We start from the raw sequence: 24,735 nt of genomic DNA, 5'->3' as shown, positions 1-24,735 counted from the left end.
CTTCAGACTTGCCCCCTCCCCACCTCTGGTGACCACTGCTCCACTTTCTATCTCTATAGATTTGCCCGTGTTGAACATTTCATATACATGGTATCCTACAATATGTGGTCCTTTGTATCTGACTTCTTTTACGTAGCATATAGTTTTCAGAGTTCATCCATATTGCCCTGCATATCCATATTTAATTTCCTTTTATGTGAAACAATATTCCATTGTATGGATACGCCATATTTACCCTATTTTATTTTTCATTGGCATTTGGATTATTTGTTCTTTTGGGCTGTTGTGAATACTGCTGCTGTGAACATTCATGTACAAGCTTCTGGGAGGAGTCTCAGTTCTCTCAGGGGTGGGATTGTGGGGCATATGGTAACTTCGTTTAACCTTTTGAGGACGGGCTGCTCTATCTTGTTGGCACTATTGTGTGTTCCAAACTGCAGTGTATTAAAGATTCTGATTTCTTCATACAGCCTTCATTCACAAAAGGTATTTTTGTTGACCATGAAATTTTATGTAAATAGTTTTCTCTTTTCATACTTGAAGATGCTAATCCATTGTTGTCTTGCATGCATTATTTCCTGATGTGAATTCATTGGTTTTCTTTTCTTCTTTTTTCCCTTTTTTGTCTTTTTTTCCCCCTGAAAGTGAAAGTTTCTCAGTCGTGTCTGACTCTTTGTGACCCCCGTGGACTGTACAGTCCATGGAATTCTCCAGGCCAGAATACTGGAGTGGGTAGCCTTTCCCTTCTCCAGGGAATCTTCCCAACCCAAGGACTGAACCCAGGTCTCCCACATTGGAGAGGGATTCCTTACTAACTGAGCTATCAGGGAAGCCATAGCTTTCTGCCTCTTAGCTACCTAAAAAAAAAAAAAAAAAGCCCTAGTTTTTTTTCCCCTATCTACTTAAAAAATTTTCATTTCTGGTTTATATTTATCTTATTATGTGTCTTAATGATTGTGTGAGTGTGTATGTATTTATGCTACTTTGAAGTCATTGAGTTTCTTGAGATCTGTGCATATGTATCAAAATGGGAAATTTGAGGGTTACTATTTCTCACGTGTTTGTCCAGCCCCCACCAACCCCCAAGGACAGAGTGGATCCTTTGATACTGTCTGAAGGGTCACATTTTTCTGATTCTTGCCTGTCCACTGCTTTATGATAATATGCCACGCATTGTGATGTCACTGTGTTGAGAATCCAGATTCTGTTGCTTTCCTTTAAAGAGTATTGACTTTTGTTTTGTCAGACAAAGAAAGTTCTGGATTGCTTTGATCCTTTGGAGGTTTGTTGCAAAGCTTCATTAGGTCACGTGTACTGTAGCGTTTGTTTTGGGGGCTGTGCTAGCCCAGCTCCTAAGATATGACCCTTTCATTGTCTAGACTGAACACCCCAGGTGTTCAACTAGTCACTCCTCTAGCTGGGTAGGTCAGAAACCTTCTAGCCAAATGTCATCTCCCAGATTGTTGAGCTTACCACTTCCCTCTCGTTTTATTTTAGGCCTTGGGCGGGGAGGGGAAGAGTCTTGCTGTACACACATGCAGCTTGATGTTCAACCAAAGACTATAGGAGGCCCCGTGCAGATTTCTGAAGTTTCTTTCTGGGGAGCTCTGTATTCTCCCCTCAGTCTCCTTGAATTCTGACGTATCTACTCAACCCACTGAGACTGGAGCGCTCTGTGAGAGTTCTCCTTCCTGATGCTTCCATCCGAAGAGGACCTCCCAGCCGGAAACTGGAGTGGTCATGAAGATCACCTTCTTTCCCTTTCCTCAGAGAGCACAGTTGTGAACTCTGTGTCATCCAGCATCAGTACCCAGCTGTTTTGTCTGTTTTATGCAGTTTTCTCATTGTCTGTGGCAAGTCCCTGTACTGTGTGTCGTGTCTGATTATGGCACCAACTACCGTTGCCAGTATTCCATCCTGAGCAGATGCCAGTTACATCTATTGTTGTAGTAACTTGTTCCAGGCACTGTGAGTGTCTGGCTTCAGAGCACAGACTTGGGCATGTGCCACAAGGCACGAGGGCATAGATAGGTTGCTGTTACAGGTTTTCATGAGGCTCATTTTTGTTTGTTTTACCTTTTGTGGATGAAGTCCAGAATCTTAGCTTCTTCCTTATGATTAAGGCAGATAATCTGAAAACCAATTGAACTTTGTTTTACAACCATTTCATGTTAATTAGGGGACTCTACTTCTCCTTTGGAGAAACATTACTTAAAATTACATGAGATCCTTGGAGCAGTTTTATTGGAAGATAATGATTGTTTGTCAGCTAGTAAACATCACTTCTGAACTATGACTTCTGTGTGATATTTCAGATTCAGTGTCTTCCTTATATGGGTTGACATTGCTTCTACTCCTATTAATCATTTCTCTTCTTGCAGGTGGTCCAACATGACCCATGTCGGGGAGGAGCAGGGTACTGGAACAGCCTCTTCCGTTTCAAGCATCTTGCTACCGGGCATTACTTAGCAGCAGAGGTAAGTGGCAGCCCTGTGATTTTTCTCTTTCCATGGTAATGCACTTCTCTTTCCTCACTTACCTGTAGCCGTTGGGTAGTTAGAGGCTTAGGGTGCTGCTCTGTTACCTAGCTTTTCCTTCTGTTTCTCTGTTTCCTTCCACCTCGTTTCCCTACTTATGAACAAGAAGCAAAAATAATGAACACATTTTAACATTTGACAGGGATTCTGATCAAGATGTGGGGAGAAAGTCAGTTAGAAAACAATGCTGTCATGAGAATGTCATGTCCAGCATGCTGACTATAGTTAATAATACTGTATTGTTTATATTTGGCTCTTGAATGATGTGGATTTGAACTGTACAGGTCCAGTTACCTGTGGTTATGGCAGCCCATTCCAGTATTGCCTGGAAAATTCCGTGGACAGAGGAGCCTGGTGGGCTATGGTCCATGGAGTCACAAAGAGTCGGACATGACTGACCGACTGAGCACATTCTTCAATAGTAAATGCTGCATAACTAAACCAGTCTGTGGCTGGTAGAATTTGAGAATGCAGAAGAACTGCAGATGTGGAGGAATCGCAAATTTGGAGAAAGTGAAAATGTTAATCATTCAGTTGAGTCCAATTCTTTGCAACACCGTGGTCTGTTGATGGAAATCTCCAGGCAAGAATACTGGAGTGGGTTGCCATTTTCATCTCCAGGGGATCTGCCTGACCCAGGGATTGAAGCCGGGTCTCCTGCATTGCAGGCAGATTCTTTACTGTCTGAGCTACCAAATTTGGAGGGCCAACTATAAATTATATACCCATTAACTTCAGCCTTGTTCAAGGGTGAGATGTATTTGAAGGTGGCTAAGAGAATAGATCTTAAAAAAAAAAAAATCACACTAATCTGGGCTTTAGGATTATCTTTCAATTTTGCTCTTGCATACTACTCTCCCCACATCTTATTGTTTACCAACCCCAATCCTAAGGTAAATGACCAAGACTCGGCTGTAGTGCAACATGGTATGTAAAGCTAGACGCATTAAAACACATAAAGAATTACTTGACTTTATAGAGCTTGCTTACTCACAGGATCAGTGGATTCGCCAAGATCCTTTACTTACAGAAATGTAAAACATCAAGGAAGTGTGTTTTAAATGCCCATGAAGGATATTTGAGGAAAGCAAGACTCAGTGCTGAAGCATGGGAGGAAATTTCCTTTTAATTTTTGTATTAAATTAAGGAGTCATCTTACTGTGTGACAGCTGTTGCACTTTACTCTGATCTGCTGGAAGATGTACGATGCATATTCATACCAAATTCTAGCCGTACATCAAAAGACACCTGCTGTTGGCTGGCACCACTGGTGAGACTGCTCAGAGATTTGCAAGGTGATGTGTGGGCATCAGACTGTGGCAGCTGACCTCAATCTAAATGTGCCAGACCCTCTGGGATGCCTGATACTTGTGTGAACCGATGATTTTTGATCTACTGAAGAGCCGAAGATCAAGACTAAGTTGAAATTTATAATGGAGCCATAGAAAGTGGGCCCAGCTAACCAGCTCTGAGAAATGTTGATGACATGGTTTGCCAGAGGTCACTGGTTGTTGCATTATCTGTTATGTTCTGGGGTGAATGTAACTCTTGCTGAAAGCCAGACCATTTTTTAAAAATTTCTAACTTGAAATAAGCAGGATTATCAATGACTGGATACTGATCTTTTATTTATTTCAGGCTTTTAACTGTTGCTTTGCTAGTGGATTCTCTGTGTTCCTCTGTCTACACTTGAGAGCCATCTGTCAGTTACTGGTAGACTTGTTCCGTGTGTGTTGTACTCATGTAACGTGTGTTGTTGTTGTGGCATGCTGGTTTCGTGAACAGAGGGAAGGGACAGGTTCTTAGCTGTCCAAAGATGTTCGCAGGCCTTGATGTCTCCTGCAAGCGGGGCCGAGTCCTTGAGAAAGCAATGGATGTTTTAATTTCCTAATGATTCTTTTTCATCAGGTAGACCCTGACTTTGAGGAAGAATGCCTGGAGTTTCAGCCCTCAGTAAGTATGGGCAAGAGCCTTCTCGTCTTCGTCTGGTAGGGTGAGGCCATATGCTCTGGAACCCGATGTAAGAAGCTGCCCCTGTGATCACTAAGTGCTGGGGAAGGGGAGACCTCCACTGCCCTAAAAGAGGGTCTTGTTCTGTGCTTCCCTTGCGGGCAGCCATGTCCCCTTGTGTCCTGATTGGTCCAAGAGACTGTTGGTCGTGATACTCTTTCTGTGTGCTTACTCGGGGTTTCTATGTCTTAAGTTGCAGAAGTTCAAGGTATCTCTTGGAATACTGCTAGGTTGGACACAATGATGGTCTCTGTAGAGCCAGCCTTTTATACATGAATGTTCTGTTGCTGTTGACCTGAAGCTATGACTCACCAAGATTTCTTCAAGGAATGAGCATGTAGGGTGGACACTGTTGTTTGGACTGTGGAAGTAACACGTGAGGCTTTACCTCTGGTTAGGCACTCAGTGGTCTAACTTTCTGTCCTTTTTGCAAAGTCAGAAATAGATCTTGTTACATGATTTAGAATTTTAATGCTGGATCTTTAAGCTGGATCTTTCTTTGGAGGCCTTATTGCCAATCCTGATATGGAGGGACTTGGGGGTTTTGGTGTCCACAGTGTGCAGAGGGCAGTGGTTGTGTTACAGGGAAATGGTGGGTGTTAGTCATGGAGTTCTCTTGTGGAGTGCTTCATTCTGGTCTAAGATGAACAAAACAGAACCAAAACCAAATAGTTGCTGCTCTTTTTGACATTGTGTGTCCATGTGATCATCTTGATGATGAATATGGTAGGTGGTATTAAGGGTATTATCTTTTAGTACAATTTTGAAAAAATTGGATGTCAACATTGTACATTAATGAAGAGATTGAGGTGGAGATAACACATAATGTAGTTGTCTTCGAAAGTGTTGTGAATTCTGCAGGAAGCCATGAACTTTCTAGTTAAATTTGAGCAGAGGTTAGCTTTTAAGAAATGCAGAGGAGTTCTCAGAGAGAATTCCTGCCCTTAGTTCCTGGACTTGCTGGTGGAGTTCATCTTCTCTTTCCACTCCTTGTGGGAGCACTGGAGGGCCCTGTTCCTTCTGTTCATGCACTTTACTGTCGCTACTGAAGCCCATTTGGAAAGCTGACCTTCTACAACTGCTGTGAGCTGAAAAAAAAACACCGGTCCAGTCGTGCTCTCCACCCCCGCTCAGGGCAGTCTCTGCACATCATCCCCGTATTGTCCTCACCAATCACTGTTCAGCACTTGGACTGGAAGGGGCCTCAGTTTTCAGAAGATAATTCATCCTAGCACCTTTCTTATTTTGAGAGTCAAGATGGTCATTGGGTCACTCGCTTCCCTGGGTCTTGGTGCCACTATCTGAGGCTGCACAGAGTCAGACTCCCCTTGGAGGTGACTTTGAGGGGGACCTGTGGCTTATTTAAGTGTGAGCTGATGTCCGAGTGAACCTTGAGCGCTGTGGGGAACAGGACTGCTCTCCCAGCCTGTTCGTGTGTGTGGGAAAGACAGGCATGTGTGTAGTGTAGGAGGAAGAGCAGAGTGATTGAAAGTAGGGCGAAGAGAGAGACAGACTTGGGTTTATTCATTTTTATTTTGTTTATTTGTTTGGCTTTACTGGGTCTTTGTTGCTGTGTGTGGGTTTTCTCTGATGTGGTGTGCAGATTTCTCATTGCAGTGCCTCCTCTCCTCTCGTGCAGCACGGGCTCCAAGGCGTGCAGACTTCAGTAGTTTCAGTTCCAAGGCTCTAGGGCACAGGCTCAGCAGTTGTGGTGCACAGGTTTAGTTACTCCGCGGCATTTGGGATCTTCCCAGACCTGGGATGGAACCCATGTCCCCTCCATTGGCAGGTGGATTCTTAACCATTGGACCATCAGGGAAGTCCCAGACTTGGGTTTAAATAGCAGTGTGCATGCTCAGTCATGTCCAGCTCTTTGCAACCTCTTGGGCTGTAGCCCTCCAGGCGCCTCTGTCCTTCGAGTTTTCCAGACAAGAATACTGGAGTGGGTTGCCATTTCCCATTCCAGGATGCACTGCTTGTGCGCTGTATGGTTCTGGACAAGTTCCGTTCCCTCTTTGAGACCGACTTCCCTTATCTGTACGTGCGGACAATACGCTTGTTGTAAGGATGGAGTGAGATGCTCTGCAGATGAAGTGCCTGGCGCCTAGTAAACACTTGGCATATCTGTGAGTTGCAGAGGATAATAACTGTTTTCAGTGCCTTTTCCCCACCAGTTTGTCTGGGCTGCCCAGCAGCTCCATGAAGGAGGTAGAGCAGATCCTTCCATCTTCATTTGATGCGTGAGGAAGCAGGAAGTGGTCCTTACTGGCCACATGCCTTGGGTCTCTGGAAGTGCAGTCAGCTGTCTCCTCTTTCGTGTTTCTCTGTGCCAGGGCAGCATGATGTGGCAACGGGCCTGGCTGCAGATCTGGACTGTGTTGCTCTAGCTGCTCAGGTTGTTGCATGAGTGGGGGTCCTCGTGGAGGCGGGGTGCCAGAAAGCTCACGGTTCACCTATGAGCTCCTGCCTCTGGAGGGGATGGTGTCCAGTCGGGAGGGTCCTTCACCCTTCACCCTCTTCTTGGCTGGGACCCTTGGCAGTTGGGAAGAAGAAGCTTCTCATTCTGCTTATTGATCGTGTATTTCCTGAGACTGGCATCCCAAACCCGTGGTCTTACCTGGGACTGCACTCAGCTTTGTGGTTCTCTTCTTTCTGAATCCAGTGGCCTTTGAGCCATGGACTTGATGCACAGGGACAGAAAGTACTCCTCGAGGATAGCTGTGGGCTGACGGCCTTGTGCACATGTGCCTCTGCTCCCACTAGGTGGCACACACCGACTGCACACAGCAAGCACGGGACGCGTGGCTGAGTCACAGGCCACGGGCTGTGGACTCAGTGCTGCTGTCCTTTTTCTCTGGATGTGTGGCCAGTCTGGAGATTAACTGCCAGCCTGTAGCTGAGCCCCATGTCTCACACTGGAACCAGGTCAGGGTTTTTTCTGAGAGTGGTGTGTGCAGCACTGGTTTGAAGAGCACAGATTCCATTCAAAGTGATTTCTCGTGAGTGGAGCTTGGGGAGATGCTCTGGTGTCCTCCAGCTGATGTTTGTGTGGGTGTAGATAGAAGAACCACTCGGGGGAGTGGTTGTTCAGATAGAGGTACAGGGCATGAGGGCTTCCCAGATATGTCAGTGGTAAAGAATCCACCTGCCAGTGCTGGAGACTCGAGTTCAATTCCTCGGTCTGGAAGAGTCCCTGGAGAAGGAAATGACAACCCACTCCAGTATTCTTGCCTGGAGAATTCCACGGCCAGAGGAACCTGGTGGGATACAGTCCATGGTGTCACGAAGAATCAGACATGACTGAGCGACTCAACAACAACAATAGGGCGTGAGCGGGGGAAGACAGAGATGTGTGATATTAGAAGAGCTGTTTGCATTTTCTTTTCTTTCTTTCCTTTCTTTCTGAATTCATTCCCGTATCCCTCCTTCCCTTCTTCCTTTCCTTCCTTTTTTTTTTTAACAGGCAAAGGTTGATGCCTCTGATGGACTGAAAAAGCAGACTTGCCCAGAATCCTAGAACTCAGGCCCCATGGAATGAAATTCTCTCACACTCTCTCCTTTGCCTGTTAGATTTGCTTTTCTTTTCTCCATTCCGTTTGGAGAGGAAGCAGGGCCTCAGCCCAAGCAAAGCAAGACGGAGACAAGGGAAATGTGGTTTTCCTAGTAGATGCAGGTGGATACTGTCATCTTGCAAGGAGGTTAAACTTCAAAAATAATCTGATGCAGAGTCACAGGGCAGAGCGCGGCCTCGTGAAGCCTGTCAGAGTAGATACCAGGCTCGGCACACTACTGCAGTCTTCGGCAGATGGGCTTCGGAGACTGGTTGCATCTTTACAGTTTTGTGGGAAAGCTTTCATTGTTGTTCATCAGCCTTCGTTGTCAGAGATTGTCTTCAGTCTCTGCCATATCCCACACGTAGCAGGAGAGGCCCCTTTTCCCCCAAATGGTCCTTGGCAATTGATTAATTAGGAGCACTTTTTCAGGGCTAGTCTGACATCTCAGATATTTTTCTTGGCCACATGGGGATAACTGCTTACAAACACTTGGATTCAGATTTATTTCATTGCTTCTTTTTTTCCTGGGAAATAACTGTGTCATCTTCTTGCTAGACGGTTTCACTGGAGGCTAACACCACCACCCATAAACCACACCCATAGGCTAAGTTTTCTCAAAGTGTTTCTCCTCCCTCCCACCCACTGCCCAAGGATGTACCACATAGAACACTCTGCCTGTGGACAGTTATATAGCATTGCAGCACCATGTTGCTTGATCGTTTTTGTTGCAACACAGTGAGGCAGGGTGTAAACATTCTTGGCATGGGTGGCCAGCTCTCGTCTTTGGTGACTGCTCTGAAGCTGTGGTACTTCTCCTGACAACTGCTGATGTTCACGACTGCTTCTTCCCCATTCCTGTGGACAGAGCAGTGATTGTAGTGAGGCAAGGGCGTGGCGTGCAGAATCCTTGACCTGATGACTTTTCTTCCCCAGGTGGACCCTGATCAGGATGCCTCCCGAAGCAGGTTGCGAAATGCCCAAGAGAAGATGGTGTACTCCCTGGTCTCTGTGCCCGAGGGCAATGACATCTCCTCCATTTTTGAGCTGGACCCCACGACACTCCGTGGAGGCGACAGCCTCGTCCCGAGGTAGGAGTCCAAAGAGGCTTACCACAAGTGAGTTTGTGTTGCCTGACTGGGTTTCTTGGAATCCAGAATATCATCTTCTTTCTTGGAGCTTGCATACAGGATTTGGTATAGGATTTGTTCTGGTTGCCCATTGAAATGATATGTAATTTTTATTTTTAAAATGGCTCATCGGTTGTAAGTTCTCAGTAGTTGCCTGAGATATGCTGTGTTTAGGTGAACAAGCCAAACCCTTAAGCTCATGTAGCTAAATATTTCTAGTTTTCTTTACTCTCTCGCTCCTTTTCCCAAACGTGAGAGATCTCCTGGTGAATTGAATAAACCCTTGAAAAGAAATTCTAGAAAATGGAACATTTGAAATGCACTCAGTCCATAGTAAATTTTCTTAGTGATATTGAGAGATCAGATCAGTCTTCTTCAGTTAATTAACTTTTACTCTTAGTTTTGTTGCATAAAAATGCATTCTAGGGGAAAATAACTGGACCATAAATGGAACAAAAAACTCTTAACAAAATCAACAAAAGTATTAATAGTGACTAACACTAGAGTGGTGACTTCATGCCATTTATAATGCTAAATGCTCATGTTATATATATATATAATTTCATCTTCATCAAAACCCCTGTGAGATAAGTAGTATTATTTGCCCCTTCTTAGAGGGCAAAGACAGAGGCTCAGAGAATTGAAACAACTTATCATAAGTAAGCGAGGCCCATCGCAGAGCCCAGAATCTTAAACATTTAAGACAGACAAGGCTGTTCTAGCGATTCAGACTCTTCAACACATTCTTGGGTAGTGGAGGTCTCACGGCCCGTGGTAGGTTGCACACAAGGCCTGTCTCTCTGAGGATTCCTGTGATTATTCCTGTGTGTCATTGCCATTTAACTGCTCAGCCAGAGTTGGGCTGTGAAAGTGTTAAGTGCAGCTTGGGTGCTGTCAGAACTGGAGGAGAGGCTTCTCTTGTACTGGGTCCTGTTCCTGTCCCTCTCAGAGTCATACACTGAAACAGCGTCCACACAGAAGAGAACCTCACAGGGAGGCCATTGATTACCGTTCAATACAATGATCACTGGCTCCTGCCCTCTGCTGGGTCATGAACGCCTTGAGAATCTGGAGAAAACTGAAGATGTCCTCTTGTTAGATCCCAAATACGTGCACAGCTTCACGTACTCCCAAGTTTGTCCCGATGTAGACTGCTTCTAAAGAAATGTAACAGATATACTGAGATACAATTCATGTGTCATACAAGTCACCTGCTTAAAGTGCTCAATTCATTGATTTTTATTAGATTAGCAGAATTGGGCAGCCATCATCAGAATAGATTTTAAGAAAAATTTCATCATTGTAAGAAGGAGCCCTGTACCTGTTAGCCGTCACTCTCGTCTCTCCATCCTCCATTCCCCAGCCTTAGACTAAGCTACGTTTTGTCTCTATTAATCTACCTGTCCTGGACATTTCATATAATGGAATCACTTGTGGCATTTTGTGACTGACCTCTTTCACTTAATGTTTTTTTTTTTAAGATTCATCATTTTGTAGCATGTATTCATTTCATTTTATTCTTGAATAATATTCCATTGTGTGGTTATGGCACATTTTATTGATGGACTTATTAATTGTTGGCCATTTGGGTTATTTGCCTTTTTCTGGCTATTGTGTGAATACATGTTCTTTTCTCATGAGTCTAGAACCTAGGAGTGGAATTACTGGGTCATGTGGTAACTGTATGTCTAAACTGTTGAGGAACTTCCAGTTTTACATTTAGGGTATTGTATTCTCACGAGCCATGTCTGAGGGTTCCAGTTTCTCTGTTTCTCTCCAATGCTTGTTTATCTGTCTTTTTTTAATATTTGAGCCATCCTAGTCAGTGTGCAGTGGTATCTCATTGTGGTTTTGACTTGAGTCTCCCTAATGGCTAATGATGTTGAGATAGTCTTTTCATTTCTTCATGTGTTTATTGACCATTTGTATTAATATATCATTTTTGGAGGCATATCTATTAAGATCCTTTGCCCATTATTTTTTTGCACTTAAAAATGGATTATGTCTCTTTTCATTATTGTGTTAGTGTTCTTTATTCCAAACACCTTACCAGATATGATTTGCAGGTATTTTCTCCCATTCTGTAGATTTCTTCACTTTCTTGATGGTGTCTTGTGAACCACAGAAGCTTTTAATTTTTAGGTGAAGTCTAGTTTGTACACTTTTTCCTTTGCTTGCTAATGATTTTGGTTTCTTAAACTGTTGCTTAATACAAGGTCACAAAGATTGATGCTAATGTTTTCTTCTGAGAGTTTTATAGCTTGTGCTGTTTTTCATTTAGGTCTTTGATTGATTTTGAGGTCACTAAAAAAATATTAGGTTTGGAGTAGGATAGATGACTTTTGTAACGTGTCCTTTCTCACTAACTACCTAGATAAAGATAGGGACTGTAGAATCCCATTGCATTTCTGTTAAGTACTTTTCTGTATGTTGTATTCTCTATTCCAGAAGTTCTTGAGTGGATTTTTTTAGGCACCTGGAAGACAAGGGAATGACTTTTATTTTATTTGCTATGTATTTTATTTTGTAAGGGATAACAAAGAGCAGAACCATGTGATATAAAATAGCTATCAAATATTTCATGACATTCCCTTGGTGAATAGGAATCAGGTGCCAGTTGGCCACATCCCCTGATGGGTTGGAAATCCCCATGATCCCATGGGACGGGGAAATTTGAACTTGGTCAACAGGTCAGCTTGCCAAACAGCTTTGGTTGGCTCCAGACCCCTGCTTCTCTATCCCCTTGATTCACTACCGTTTCTCTGTTGGAAAACATTCTTTGTGGGCAGTTGTCCATAGACAGACTGATTGTAAACTCTTAAGCAAGGGAAGCCTAGTGTTCTCCCTGGAAAAAGTGTCTGGCATGGTCTACCAGTGTGTTCCTTAGTAGTTTTGATCCTGTGGTCTTAGCTTTCCAAAATTTTATCTGTTTTTGCCCTTGGCCACCAACCTCAGAGCCAGAAGTGAACAGGGCCTCTTATTCGCTGATTCAAGGCAGTCATAAAAAACTGTTTGTAGGAGTACATACTCATTTCCCGCCATCTTAAAGTAGTGCTAAATTTTATTTTTTTGAAGATCAGAAAGTCTGGGGGTAGATACATGAAAGTACCTGAAATATTACCAGTAAAGAACTTTTTATGACAGTCATTGGTTAAAAGAATCCTTCCAACCAAAATAAAAGGGATAGTGGCAAATCCTGGATGTAATAAACAAGATAATAAAATTGCAGTATGCGCAAATGAAATGCATTAAATAAACATCAGAAGAGCATCCAGCTTTGTGGCTCTTTTGAAATTGTCCTGGCTTTTGAACTAATGATTAGGGATGAGACTTTAAATGAATAGATAGAATGTCCTTGGTATTTTACATGAACTTCGACATACAACTCTAGAATGTAAAATCAGTCATCCAATGAAACCCAAGCTTTGCTTAAACTTTGAGAATAAGAAAATGCATCCGAATTCCTCAGAAGAAAAAATGCAAATCTCTGTCAGGTTTCTTGTGCATGTTGTTTAATTTATATTCATGCTATTCAAAGTCAGTATCACTTGTAATGTTCGAGATAGTTAAAGTGAAGAAAGGCAGAGAGTCTACTAAAGAGATGTGACTGCTTCAACATGCCCTTCCCCTTGCCTCTTTCCCAGGAACTTGGAATGCTATTGTTTATGATTCTTTTTAATGCAAATCACTTCCATGCTCCCCTGTCCGCTCTGGTCCCTCCAGTATTTTAAGTTCCAACTTAAGTTTCCTATTTAAAAAACTATATATTCCATGACTCGCTGCTGCTGCCGCCGCTCAGTCGCTTCAGTCGTGTCCGACTCTGTGCGACCCCAGAGATGGCAGCCCACTAGGCTCCTCTGTCCCTGGGATTCTCCAGGCAAGAATACTGGAGTGGGTTGCCATTTCCTTCTCCAATGCATGAAAGTGAAAAGTGAAAGTGAAGTCGCTCAGTCGTGTCCCACTTCTAGCGACCCCATGGACTGTAGCCTCCCAGGCTCCTACATCCATGGGGTTTTCCAGGCAAGAGTACTGGAGTGGGGTGCCATTGCCTTCTCCCCATGACTCGCTAAAGCCTCCTTAATGTCTTCCTTTAAAACTCCTTCAGTACTTACCTTGACTGTTCCCCATTGTAATGCTTTTTAATGTACATCTCCTGTTACTTGTATTTGCATCTTGTGCACTCATCTTGTCTCACTAATGCTACTGTGGATCCCTTAAGTGCATGATTACTTCTTTAAAAGAGAAGCAAAATTTAAAAACACTGTAAAGTGATTCACGCTCACTGTAAAAAGAAACAACACACTACTCTATATAAAATAGGTAGGTAATAAGAACTTACTATATAATACAGGGAACTCTACTCAGTTCTCTGTCGTGACCTAAATGGGAAGGAAATCTAAAAAAGAGGAGATACGTGTGTGTGTGTGTGTGTGTGTGTATGTGTGTATGGCTGATTCACTTTGCTGTACAGCAGAAACTAACAAAACATTGTAAAGCACCTATATGCCAATAAAAATTAATTTAAAAAATACCATATAAGAAATAACAAAAAATATTTTAAAATATTTTTTAAAATATTTCAAAATCTCATGGAGAACCAACTGGGAAGTAAAAAAAACTCACATAAAATTTAACCATTCAGAGATAACTACGAGAAATATTTTGTTCCTCTGTAGTTTCAGACAGGTCTCTGGGCACACAGATAACCTGTATATTATTTATCACAAATGAATCATAAGCTATTTGTAGCATTTTTTTCCATTGAACAATATGTCCTGTTCATATTTCCGAGTAAATGAATATCAATTGTAACCATTTTAAAGAGTATACTATTCTGTCTTATATACTATAATTAACTATTTCATTACTGAAACATTGGGTAGTTCATAAGTTTTTGGACTTCCTAGGTGGCGCTGCTGGTAAAGAATCCACCTGCCAATGCAGGAGACGCGAAGATTTTACTGTTATAAATAATGCTTTGTTGAACATCTTTATGCTTCATTTAGTACCTATGCTAAAGGTACATGTAGTACCTTCTCTTAAAGAAGAAATATAAAAATGAGAATCCTAGGTGAAAAGATAGATGCGTTTCACATGTTATACAAAATGCCAGACTCTCTTCCAGAGTTTAAGGTGTTGACACTCTTACCATGAGTGTGTAGAACTCATCTTTCTAAGCACTGGGGGAGATCCAAACTCCCAGACCTTTGGAATATAATACAATAAAATGATATATTGTTTTAATTTTATTAGTTGAGAAAGTTGAATATGTACTTGGATGTTTATTGGTCACTTAAGTTTCTTTATTAAATTATTGGTTTGTGTACATGTTCCATTTTCATTTCCAGTATTCATGATTGTTTTTCTTACTGTTTCTCAAAATCTCTTTATATATCTGGATGAATACTCTTTTATTCTATACACTAATCTTTTACTTTCCCAGTTCATTTTTCTTTCAATTTTTTTCACAATGGGTTTGAAAAATTTAAATTTTGCTGTATGGAAGATGTAAAATTTAAACTATGTAATAAGATATATCCATCTTTTACTTTTGAGGTTAGAAATCTTGTCTTGTTATGTGCTTCAAAAGACTTTCTGTCACACAAGATTATTTTCTTTCACACATTTGATGACACCACTTTTTGCTATATTGATGCCTATGAGTAGTTCTGTTACTGCTTGATCTCTCACGATAGGCACTAGTAGATACTCAGTAAATGTTTCCTGTTACTCTGTCTTGTGCTCAGTTTGTTCTGAGATGGTCATTCATGGGACGTAATTTTATACACAGCGTACCTCAGATGTTGCAGATTCAGTTCCAGACCCCCGCAATAAAGTGACTAGCACAGTAAAGTGAGGCGCACAAATTCTTGGGTTTCCCAGTGCAGTCATATATGACGTGCGCAACAGCATTATGTTTAAAGAGACAGTGTACATATCTTAATTGAAAAATACTTTATTGCCAAAATGGAACCGACAGACTTGCATGATGAGTTTGCAAATTCACAAACTGTGAATTTGGAAGGAAAACACACACACACACACACACACACAGTATCTGTGAAGGGCAAGAAAACAAAATACAGTAGAGTGAAACATGCCTGCATTCTGAAATACAGCACAGTACAGTTACGTGAGAGTCATTGTGAATGATGTGCAATTGTAGACACATCCGAATGTACATTGGACCAGAACCTTTCCCTCTTAAGTTTATGTTGTTCACTGTATATAACAGAAAGCCATTTCTTTATTCTTGTAGGATGTATTCTAGGCCAGTGGCTATGGAGAACCTCAGTAGTCCGGTCCCTGAAGTCCTTTTTTCTTCCCTTTAGAAACTCCTATGTCCGGCTCCGACACCTGTGTACAAATACCTGGGTTCACAGCACAAACATCCCCATTGACAAGGAAGAAGAAAAACCCGTGATGCTGAAAGTAAGTCCACGAGCTTGGCTGCCTCCCTTGGTCTCATGGTTCCTGATGAAAGGGTTCCTTTGAGGGCAGACGGGGGCGTATGGATCCCTGAAATAGTTGTTGCTTTGGCAAGAGTGTGGTTGTGGACAAACCTGTATGTGATGAAAGAATTCTTTCCAAGGGACCTGGCTAAAGCAGGGCCAGGGCTTTGAAATAACTAGAACCTTTTATTTTATTTCATGGTTTCTGCCCTAAAGGTTGAGCAATTGTCTGGATTTCTTGTCTGTCTGTCTGGAGGCTGATTTTGGCTGAGGGAATGTTTGCTTGTGCCTTGAGGTGCATCGCGTACCTAGTTGGTTCCCTCCAGTCTTTATTATTTACTTCTTCTTGTATTTAAATATGCACTTTTATTTCTCGAAAGTTCTTCCACCCTAATTTCTCTCCCCCTGAAGCCTACCCCTCCTTTCTGACCTTCTCTAGGATCATGGAGCATATATTCACAGACATAGGTTTTTCTGTTTAAAAAATGAAATGATACTCTCACATCATACTTTTTGGTGATGGGGAAGATTATTGGAATTTTTTCTTCTATTTCCATGAACATTGTCATGTATACAGAAAAGTTGAAAGAACAATGTAGCATCTACCCTTAGAATACTCTCAAGATTGATAATTACCATTTTGTATATTTGCTTTTTCCCTATGAATACATGTTTTTTTTTTAAATTTTATTTTTAAACTTTACAATATTATATTGGTTTTGCCAAATATGGAAATGAATCCACCACAGGTATACATGTGTTCCCCATCCTGAACCCTTCTCCCTCCTCCCTCCCCATACCATCCCTCTGGTCATCCCAGTGCACCAGCCCCAAGCAAATGAAGCAACTGAATATATGTTTTTAAATTACAAACATCTCAGATGCTTATGTAACAAATGAAGCTGTAAAATCATAGTACTACCCCATTTCCTGCCTTAATTTTCTTCACGTTACCAACCTCTAAAGGTAACAACTGTTGACAATTTGAGGTTCATCTTTTCAGGTGTTTTTCTGTGTCCACTTTATTTTAACAGTAAGAGAGCTCCAAGTTTTTTCAGTTGCCCAGAGTTCTATAAATCCAGCATTTGAGTAATATCTTCCCCTCTCAATCTAGTAGAAAGTTAAAGTGTTAGTCACTCAGTCGTGTCCTACTCCTTGTAACTCCATGAACGGTAGCCCGCCAGGCCCCTCTGTCCATGGGATTCTCCAGGGAAGAATACTGGAGTTGGGTTGCCATGCCCTTCTCTAGGAGATCTTCCCAACCCAGGGATTGAATGCGAGTCTCCTGCATTGCAGGCAGTGGACTCTCCCACAAACCCATCTTTCATTTCAGATTGGCACTTCTCCCGTGAAGGAGGACAAGGAAGCCTTTGCCATAGTGCCAGTCTCTCCTGCTGAGGTTCGGGATCTGGACTTTGCCAATGATGCCAGCAAGGTGCTGGGCTCCATAGCGGGCAAGTTGGAGAAGGGCACCATCACCCAGAATGAAAGAAGGTGAGGGCTCCCTGCAAGAACTGCACATGCTCGTTCTCACCCACCGTGGATTTTAAAATCCCTGGCAGAGAGAGAAGTGTTCTGAAGAGCTCTGTGGAAGAGCTCCAGGCCTTAGCACTTACCAGTGGCTTCAACTTGTGGTTTTCAATAGTTTCTCTCACTATTCTGAAGGTCTCTAAACAGTAAAGATCTCCTTCCTTCTCTGTTTTCCTGCCTCTGGCTTGGTCTTTGGAACTACCTTATTAAATATCAGTGGTGGAGGTTGTGTGTTGGTTGCTCAGTCGTGTCCAACTCTTTGCAACCCCTTGGACTGTAGGCTGCCAGGCTTCTCTGTCCGTGGGATTCTCCAGGCAAAAGTACTGGAGTGGGTTGCCATTTGCTTCTGCAGGGGATCTTTCCTACCCAGAGATTGAACCAGGGTCTCCTGCATTATCCGAGATAAAATGTAATGTCTACTGTTTTGTGAAAATGATAATCTTTTTTGGACAGTGAAATATTGTCTCTGTTGCACTCTTACTGGTAATTGGCCTTAATTGACAATTTCAAGGAAACTGGGAAGAATGGGTTTGCGTCTGTGTGACTGGTTCCTTAAGCCTGAAAGCTTTCATGGTGGTTTTGATTCTGTTAAATATCAAACACTTCCCATGTCTAATTGCTTCTTTCCTCCTAAGATCTGTAACCAAGCTGCTGGAAGACTTGGTTTACTTTGTCACTGGCGGAACCAATTCTGGTCAAGATGTTCTTGAAGTGGTCTTCTCCAAGCCCAACAGAGAGCGTCAGAAGCTCATGAGAGAACAGAATATTCTTAAGCAGGTCAGTGAGGTGACATACTGGGTTGGCTCTAGCAAGAATCCATATTATCTGGTCTTATAGAGGAATGTAGATGATTTCTACTGGGGAGGCTTGATCTGTTGACTTTAAAAAAAAAAAAACAGACAATTTTTTGGAGCAGTTTTAAGTTCACAGCAAAAGTGAGTAGAAAGTATAAAGAATTCCCATACCTCCTACACACATACAGCTTCTCCCATTAGTAGCGTCCCCACCAGAGGGGTACATTTGTTAGAACTGATAAAACTACATTGACATACCACAATTGCCCAAAGTGTATAGTTTCCATTAGGGTTCACTCTTGACATACATGCTGTGAGTTTGAACCAATGTATTACAATATGATCCATCATTATCACATCATGTAGTTTCATCACCCTAAAAATCCTCTCTGCTTTATCTGTTTGTCCCTCCCTTTCCCCCAACCCCTGGCAACTAGCCATTGATCTTTTTATTGTCTCCACAGTTTTGCCTTTTCCAGAACATCATATTTTAACAGTTAGAATCATACCCTATGTACCTTTTTCAGATTGACTTTTTTTCACTTAGTAAATTTCCTTCATCTTTTCACAGTTTGATAGTTCACTAGATTAACACATATTGAATATCAGCTGTGTGAAAATTTACCTTTTGGGAACTCCAACAAGAATTGCAGTTGACAGCTGTATTTTCCTCACAAAGAGTATCAAGGGCAGTGCATCCTTAAGCTTATTTAATATATCTGGGAGATTTGGAGTGTATGATAAACTCAGAAGGCCTTTAGAGGCTCTTATAAGGACCACTATAAATCACCAAAAGATCTTTCCATAAAGAATGAGTAGAAAACGAAGTTAGCTCACAGAAAATACATATATGGTGTAATTTGGTACAAATTTAAATAAACTAGAGTATAAGGGAATCAGAGGGAGGAAAGTAGCAAGTCCGAGGTGGATGAAGCACCCAGAAGTGTATACCACATAGTTCTCTAAAACTGTTGGAGATGGGGCCGCAAGCTTGGCTTGGAAATCGCTGGCCTCTAGAGCTGAAAGAAAAACATGTTAATTATAAGTCCTAGAGTTATCCGTAGAAACTTGGGTTTGAGGTTTCTTTCTCCTTTTAAACTATGGTTGAACCAAATTCATTAATACTGCATCCTGTTTCAACAAGAGTTTCAAGTCTTGAAATGAATTATGCCCTGCTGTTTGATGTGATGACTTCCAAGTTAGACCTCTGGCTTAATGCTCATGCTGTTTTACGCAATAGTGATTCCTATAGGGTCCAAAACTGTGATTCAGTGGAGGAGCCTTTATTCAGCACTTGTGGTGAGCACTGTACTCATGACCTGACTATCTACTTTCATCATTATCACACCCTGTGAGCTAGGTATTATTCTCTACATATTACTGCTGGGAAAACTGAAGGTTACCTTGACCACGATGTATACCTGTAGAAAAGTAATAAAGAAGTGTAATTTTGACCTAGAATCTACTGATTCCAGAGTCTGTGCTCCCAGGCACTGCTGGGAACACCACATTTTCAAGTATTTGAGGACCAGTTATGTTTAGGAAGACTGAGTTCGCCGAGGACCCTGTCCCAGTTGATGGAATGAACACAGATTTCAGGTTCCTGATCATTTAGATAGACTTTCCTGTGTAGTCCACCCACCCTTGAGGTTCTCTTCTTTTCACAGGGAGGCTTAGCCGTTAAAACAGTAGGTGATGGCAGTTTTCATCCTTTTCACAAACAGATCTTCAAGCTATTACAGGCCCCATTCACAGACTGTGGTGACGGCCCAATGCTGCGTCTGGAGGAGCTGGGCGACCAGCGGCACGCACCCTTCCGACACATCTGCCGCCTTTGCTACCGGGTCCTGAGACATTCCCAGCAGGACTACAGGAAGAACCAGGTGAGCTCTGAGGACCCTGGGAAGTGCCAGACAGCTTCCTCCCTCGAGTTCACTTTCCTCAATGAGTTTTAAGTGTCACATGTATATATTTATTTAGTGGCTAGAGACTAGTTCATTGTTCAATTTGCTCTTCAAAAGGAAACAGATTTTTTGCAAGCCTGGGAAGATGCATGAGTGAGTTGAGAAGGATACATCAAAATTCTCCTTCTACAGCATCCTTGGAATGAGATTTTTTTTAATATGTTGATATTACAAGTAGAGTATTTTTTAAAACTTTTCATTTTATATTGGATTATAGCTAATTAACAATGTAGGGATAGTTTCAGGTGGGGAGCAAAGGGACTCAGCCGTACATGACATATATACATTCTCCCCCAAACTCCCCTCCCATCCAGGCTGTCACATAACATTGAGCAGAATTCCCTGTGCTATACAGTAGGTCCTTGTTGGTTTTCCATCTTAAATATAGCGGTGTGTACATGTACAGTATTTCTTATGGCACATTTCTGGAAGGTGTAAGGGTGCAGTGGTTCCATGTGCTTTTATTGGAAATGGAGTGAAATCTTTTCTTCCTGCCCCATCCATTCTCTCCATCTCTGCTGGTAACTTCCTCTTTGTTTTGGTTCTGGCTCGTGTTTTAGACATTCTAAGTCATCATCTATTGTCATGACAAGTAAACACACAAACAAACAATATAGTCTCTCTACGAATTAAATATTTAAACCTCTGTGAGGGTTCCAGACAACTGGAGATGCTGAGGAATCACTATGTCAGTGGTTGTTAACTGGGAGCAATTTCACCACTCACCCCCACCCCGCCCTGGGCTGGGAGGACGTGTGGAAATGTCTGGAGATGCTATTGAGTGTCACAGCTTGGGAATGCTACTGGCATGAAGTGGTTGGAGGCCACGGATGCTATTTAACATCTGGGTGAGCCCAGCCCAGTCCCCCCACCCCCAGCAAAGACTTATCCGGTCCAAGAAGTCAGTAGGTACTGCTGAGTTCAAGAAACCTGCGTTCCATAAAGTACTGTAAGCGTACGGCGGTGCCTCTTACAATACGGACTCCAGTCCCTGCTGTGTGTTACCAAAGGTTTTGTTTTTAAGCTTTGACCGCCGCTATATCTGGCCTTTAAATTTAAACTGTTCTCTGTAGTGAAAGCTTTTTGAGTGTCGTCATACAGTGCTAAATTGTCCTAAGCAGTGCTCTGAGATATTAGATACAACTTTATTAGCAAGTATTGGGCTGGCCAAAAAGTTTGAGTTCTCCACAAGATGTTACGAAAAACCCAAACAAGCTTTTGGCCAACCCCGTATTTCTAAATCATTCACTTTGCCTTTGCTACTGTGTAGATATAAAGCATCACACACTGGTGATGCTATGTTCATTCATTAGCATAGGTTGCCATTGGGCACTATGGTCAGTTTAAACCCACCTCTTGTGTGTGAGTACCATATTTACACCATACTTGTGCTAAAGAGATTTTATTCTCTTCCCATGAGGATGCGTCAGAGTCTATAATGTGTGCTGGGACCTTTTGCTTGTACATCAGAGGACTAGACCAGTCCTTCTTGTTGCTGTTGCTGTGGGTGTCTTGGTTTGGTTGTTTATGGGCCCTGTGCCTTTTGGCAGTACTACTGACATATCCCTGGGGGCTGGTGAATTCTCAGACACGCATCCTTACTGAAAAGTGGCCCAAGTCCGCTCTGTTAGTCCTTAGTCACTTTTAAGATTTTGAAATTAATGAATTAAAATGAAACCAAGTTTCAAGGGCCTTTTGAACTTTGAGCAAGCAGTCTGTCTTGGACAGGGAAAATATCTTTGAATAACAACAAAGTATTTATAAGAGGCTTCCTGGCGTCCTGAAATATTTCAATGGGACATCATGTCTGATCCCAAAAGAGAAGTCAGAGATGTTTTCATATGTTCTGTGAATGCAGTTGACTGGTTTATATATTCCTGGGCTTCCCTGGTGGTTCAGCTGGTAAAAAATCTTCCTGCAATGTGGGAGACCTGGGTTCAATCCCTGAATTGGGAAGATCCCCTGGAGAAGGGAACGGCTACCCACTCTAGTATTCTGGCCTGGAAAATTCCATGGACTGTGTAGTCCAAGGAGTCACAAAGAGTTCGACTCAACTGAGTGACTTTCACTTCACTTCTTCACATATTTCTAATTACCCACTGACTTTAATTTTCATCCCAGATAAGGAAAATACAATGGAGTGATAACATTGTTCAAAATATCCAGGTAGAATTCACCATGTTTATTCAGCAACACAGGGCAGTGAGGCACAGTTTATCCTCTTGAATGAGTAATAAAATCAGAGCTGGAAAACAATCTTGACCTTTAGAAAAATAAGTCACCACATTAAAATTAATACTGTGGACTTAATAAAATGCCCGTGTGTAAATACAGGAAATGTTACTTAGTGATACCTGTGTGGCAGGTTTAGTAAACTAAAGGATGTGAGAGAGTTTGCGGCTGTCACCCTGGGTTGGGAAGTTGGGGAAGGATGCTCCCCTCTGATTTTCCTCAAAGGGAGTAGCTCTCCTCGGGGGCTGCTGCCCCTTCCCTTGCTCTGCACCTCACCACACTGTCCTCCCTGCTTACCTCTCTCTCCTCCCTTTGAAGGAGTACATAGCCAAGCAGTTCGGCTTCATGCAGAAGCAGATTGGCTATGACGTGCTGGCCGAAGACACTATCACCGCCCTTCTGCACAATAATCGCAAACTCCTGGAAAAACACATCACCGCGGCAGAGATTGACACCTTCGTCAGCCTGGTGCGGAAGAACAGGGAGCCCAGGTGAGGCGGAGGGTGGGGTTGATCGGCAGAAAGTGCCTCTGTGTTTATGATGCAGGCTCTGAGCTGGTCATGGTGGTCTTTTTTGTTTTTGTTTTTGTTTTAACTAGATGTCCTTTGTTTGGGCCTGCTAGGCCCCATGTCTTGATTGAGCAGGTCTTGAGAGGCACTTTGAGTCATGGAAAGAGCATGGTATGGAAATGGGACCAGGGTAGAATCCTGGCTCCAGAGTTTACCCGCTGGTGACCTTGAGCTTTAGTCTCATCTACTAGATTAGTTGTTATGAAAATTAAATGAAGATAAATACATGTGAAGTGCCTGGCACTTATATGTAAGTGACAGCTATCAACCCCTCATTCACTTTGTAGCACCCTGTTATGACCAGTCAGAACTTCCCCAACTATCAATAAGTCTTTTGCACACGTAGTTATCACCTGAGTGTTTGTATTTACAATAGTGAATTCTATCAATTCTATTGCATTCTTACAGATCCCACCCTCCTTGTACACTTTCTTCTCTCTTTTCTTCTCCTTTTAATTAAGATCCACCCCGTGTCAGGGGACGTGGGAACTAGTTTACAATGTGGATATTAGAAACACTGATGCTAGAGAGCTGAAGGTGTTATTATGAAACTGACTCCTCCCACCTATTAAAAACAGCTAACATCTTATGGATCCTCTCGTGTGCCAGGGACTGAACTGAGTAAGCACTTCACATGAATTACTTCATTTAATCTTCAGAAGAGCCCTCTGGGGTTAAAGGTTATCCATTTTTATTGATGAGAAAACTGAAACATAGTTAGGTTAAATAATTTCCCCCAAATAACAGTACATATTAGAATGTAGTGGAGAAGAACCAGAACCAGGATTCTGATTTAGGCCCCAAGCATCAGACCTCTCCCCACTCTGAGTACCTAGCATCATCACCACGTCTTCCTTAGGTGATCTTACTTGATTGGTTCTTCTGTTCATTTTTACCTCATCGCCTCTTCCTTATAGCAGTCACACCCATCCTTCTTGTGCTTTTCTTTCTTTCTTTCTTTTTCCCTCCTTCCTTGCCTCCCTCTGCTCTCTCCCTCCCTCCTTTCTCTTCCCTCCCTCCCATGTCTGGGTAACTGGTGATACCATGCACACAGACACTGAAACCCAAAGCCTCTCTGACTTGTGGTAAAGGTAGCTTGGGTCTACCCTTTGGAGGGAGAGCCACGTCCCCAATACCTAACCCTTACTCTGGCTACAAAAAGCATTTGGTTTGGTTTCTGTTTCCCCACAGGTTCTTAGATTACCTCTCTGACCTCTGCGTGTCCATGAACAAATCCATTCCGGTGACTCAGGAACTGATATGTAAAGCCGTGCTGAATCCAACCAATGCCGACATCCTCATTGAGACCAAGTGAGTGGGGGTCGGGGAGTGACTATAAAGGTGAGAATGGGAATTAGATGGAGAGCGTGTGCCTCAGTGATTGTCTGTGCCATGGGGAGTTAAACCCAGCCCCTTCGCTTCTGAAGTCAGGTTGTCTGGCCTTTGATTATCTTCACGCCAGCATCTTGATTAGGGGAGTTACTGGATTTGCTTTTGCTGTGGTGGCCTCCTCTGTATGGTGATGTCACTCACTTTGCTTACTGAGTTGAAAGTGATGTGGGCTACTGGGGAGCATCTTACACACCCTTAATTTCATTTTAAGACTTGAAAGTTCTCCAGTTAGGATCATCAGGTTTAAATTTTAAAGAAGGTAATTCATTGTCAATATTAAGACAGGGGTTGCTAAGAGTCAGACATGACTGAGTGACTTCACTTTCACGTTTCACTTGCATGCATTGGAGAAGGAAATGGCCACCCACTCCAGTGTTCTTGCCTGGAGAATCCCAGGGACGGGGGAGCCTGGTGGGCTGCCATCTATGGGGTCGCACAGAGTCGGACACGACTGAAGCGACTTAGCAGCAGCAGCAGGGAAGAGCTTGTGAAATTACCACTATTCAAAAAGTGTTTATTGGTCTACAGAAGTTTGGAAAGTAGTAGTTGATTCATTTGTAACAGGGGAGCATAT

The 24,735-nt window shown here is 42.6% G+C and overlaps 1 protein-coding gene across 7 annotated transcripts in view; it reads left to right on the top strand.

Annotated features, from left to right (window-relative positions):
• ITPR1 (inositol 1,4,5-trisphosphate receptor type 1) overlaps positions 1–24,735 on the top strand; it is a 352,734-nt gene that overhangs the window by 148,625 nt on the left and 179,374 nt on the right. For 4 of the 7 annotated variants that reach the window (XM_070777089.1, XM_070777087.1, XM_070777086.1 and 1 more), the window contains exons 11-19: positions 2,382–2,477; positions 4,446–4,490; positions 9,035–9,189; positions 15,561–15,660; positions 17,014–17,174; positions 17,846–17,987; positions 19,729–19,887; positions 22,519–22,691; positions 23,961–24,080. In XM_070777089.1, coding sequence (XP_070633190.1) covers positions 2,382–2,477; positions 4,446–4,490; positions 9,035–9,189; positions 15,561–15,660; positions 17,014–17,174; positions 17,846–17,987; positions 19,729–19,887; positions 22,519–22,691; positions 23,961–24,080 — 1,151 coding nt within the window. The remainder of the gene's footprint in view (positions 1–2,381; positions 2,478–4,445; positions 4,491–9,034; positions 9,190–15,560; positions 15,661–17,013; positions 17,175–17,845; positions 17,988–19,728; positions 19,888–22,518; positions 22,692–23,960; positions 24,081–24,735) is intronic. The other 3 variants (XM_070777091.1, XM_070777090.1, XM_070777088.1) reach the window with 1 other exon arrangement.

This window comes from Bos indicus, chromosome 22 (assembly GCF_029378745.1).
Source record: "Bos indicus isolate NIAB-ARS_2022 breed Sahiwal x Tharparkar chromosome 22, NIAB-ARS_B.indTharparkar_mat_pri_1.0, whole genome shotgun sequence".
NCBI lineage: Eukaryota > Metazoa > Chordata > Mammalia > Artiodactyla > Bovidae > Bos > Bos indicus.
Note: the sequence above shows the minus strand (reverse complement) of the source record. Positions and strands in the feature narration are given on the sequence as shown.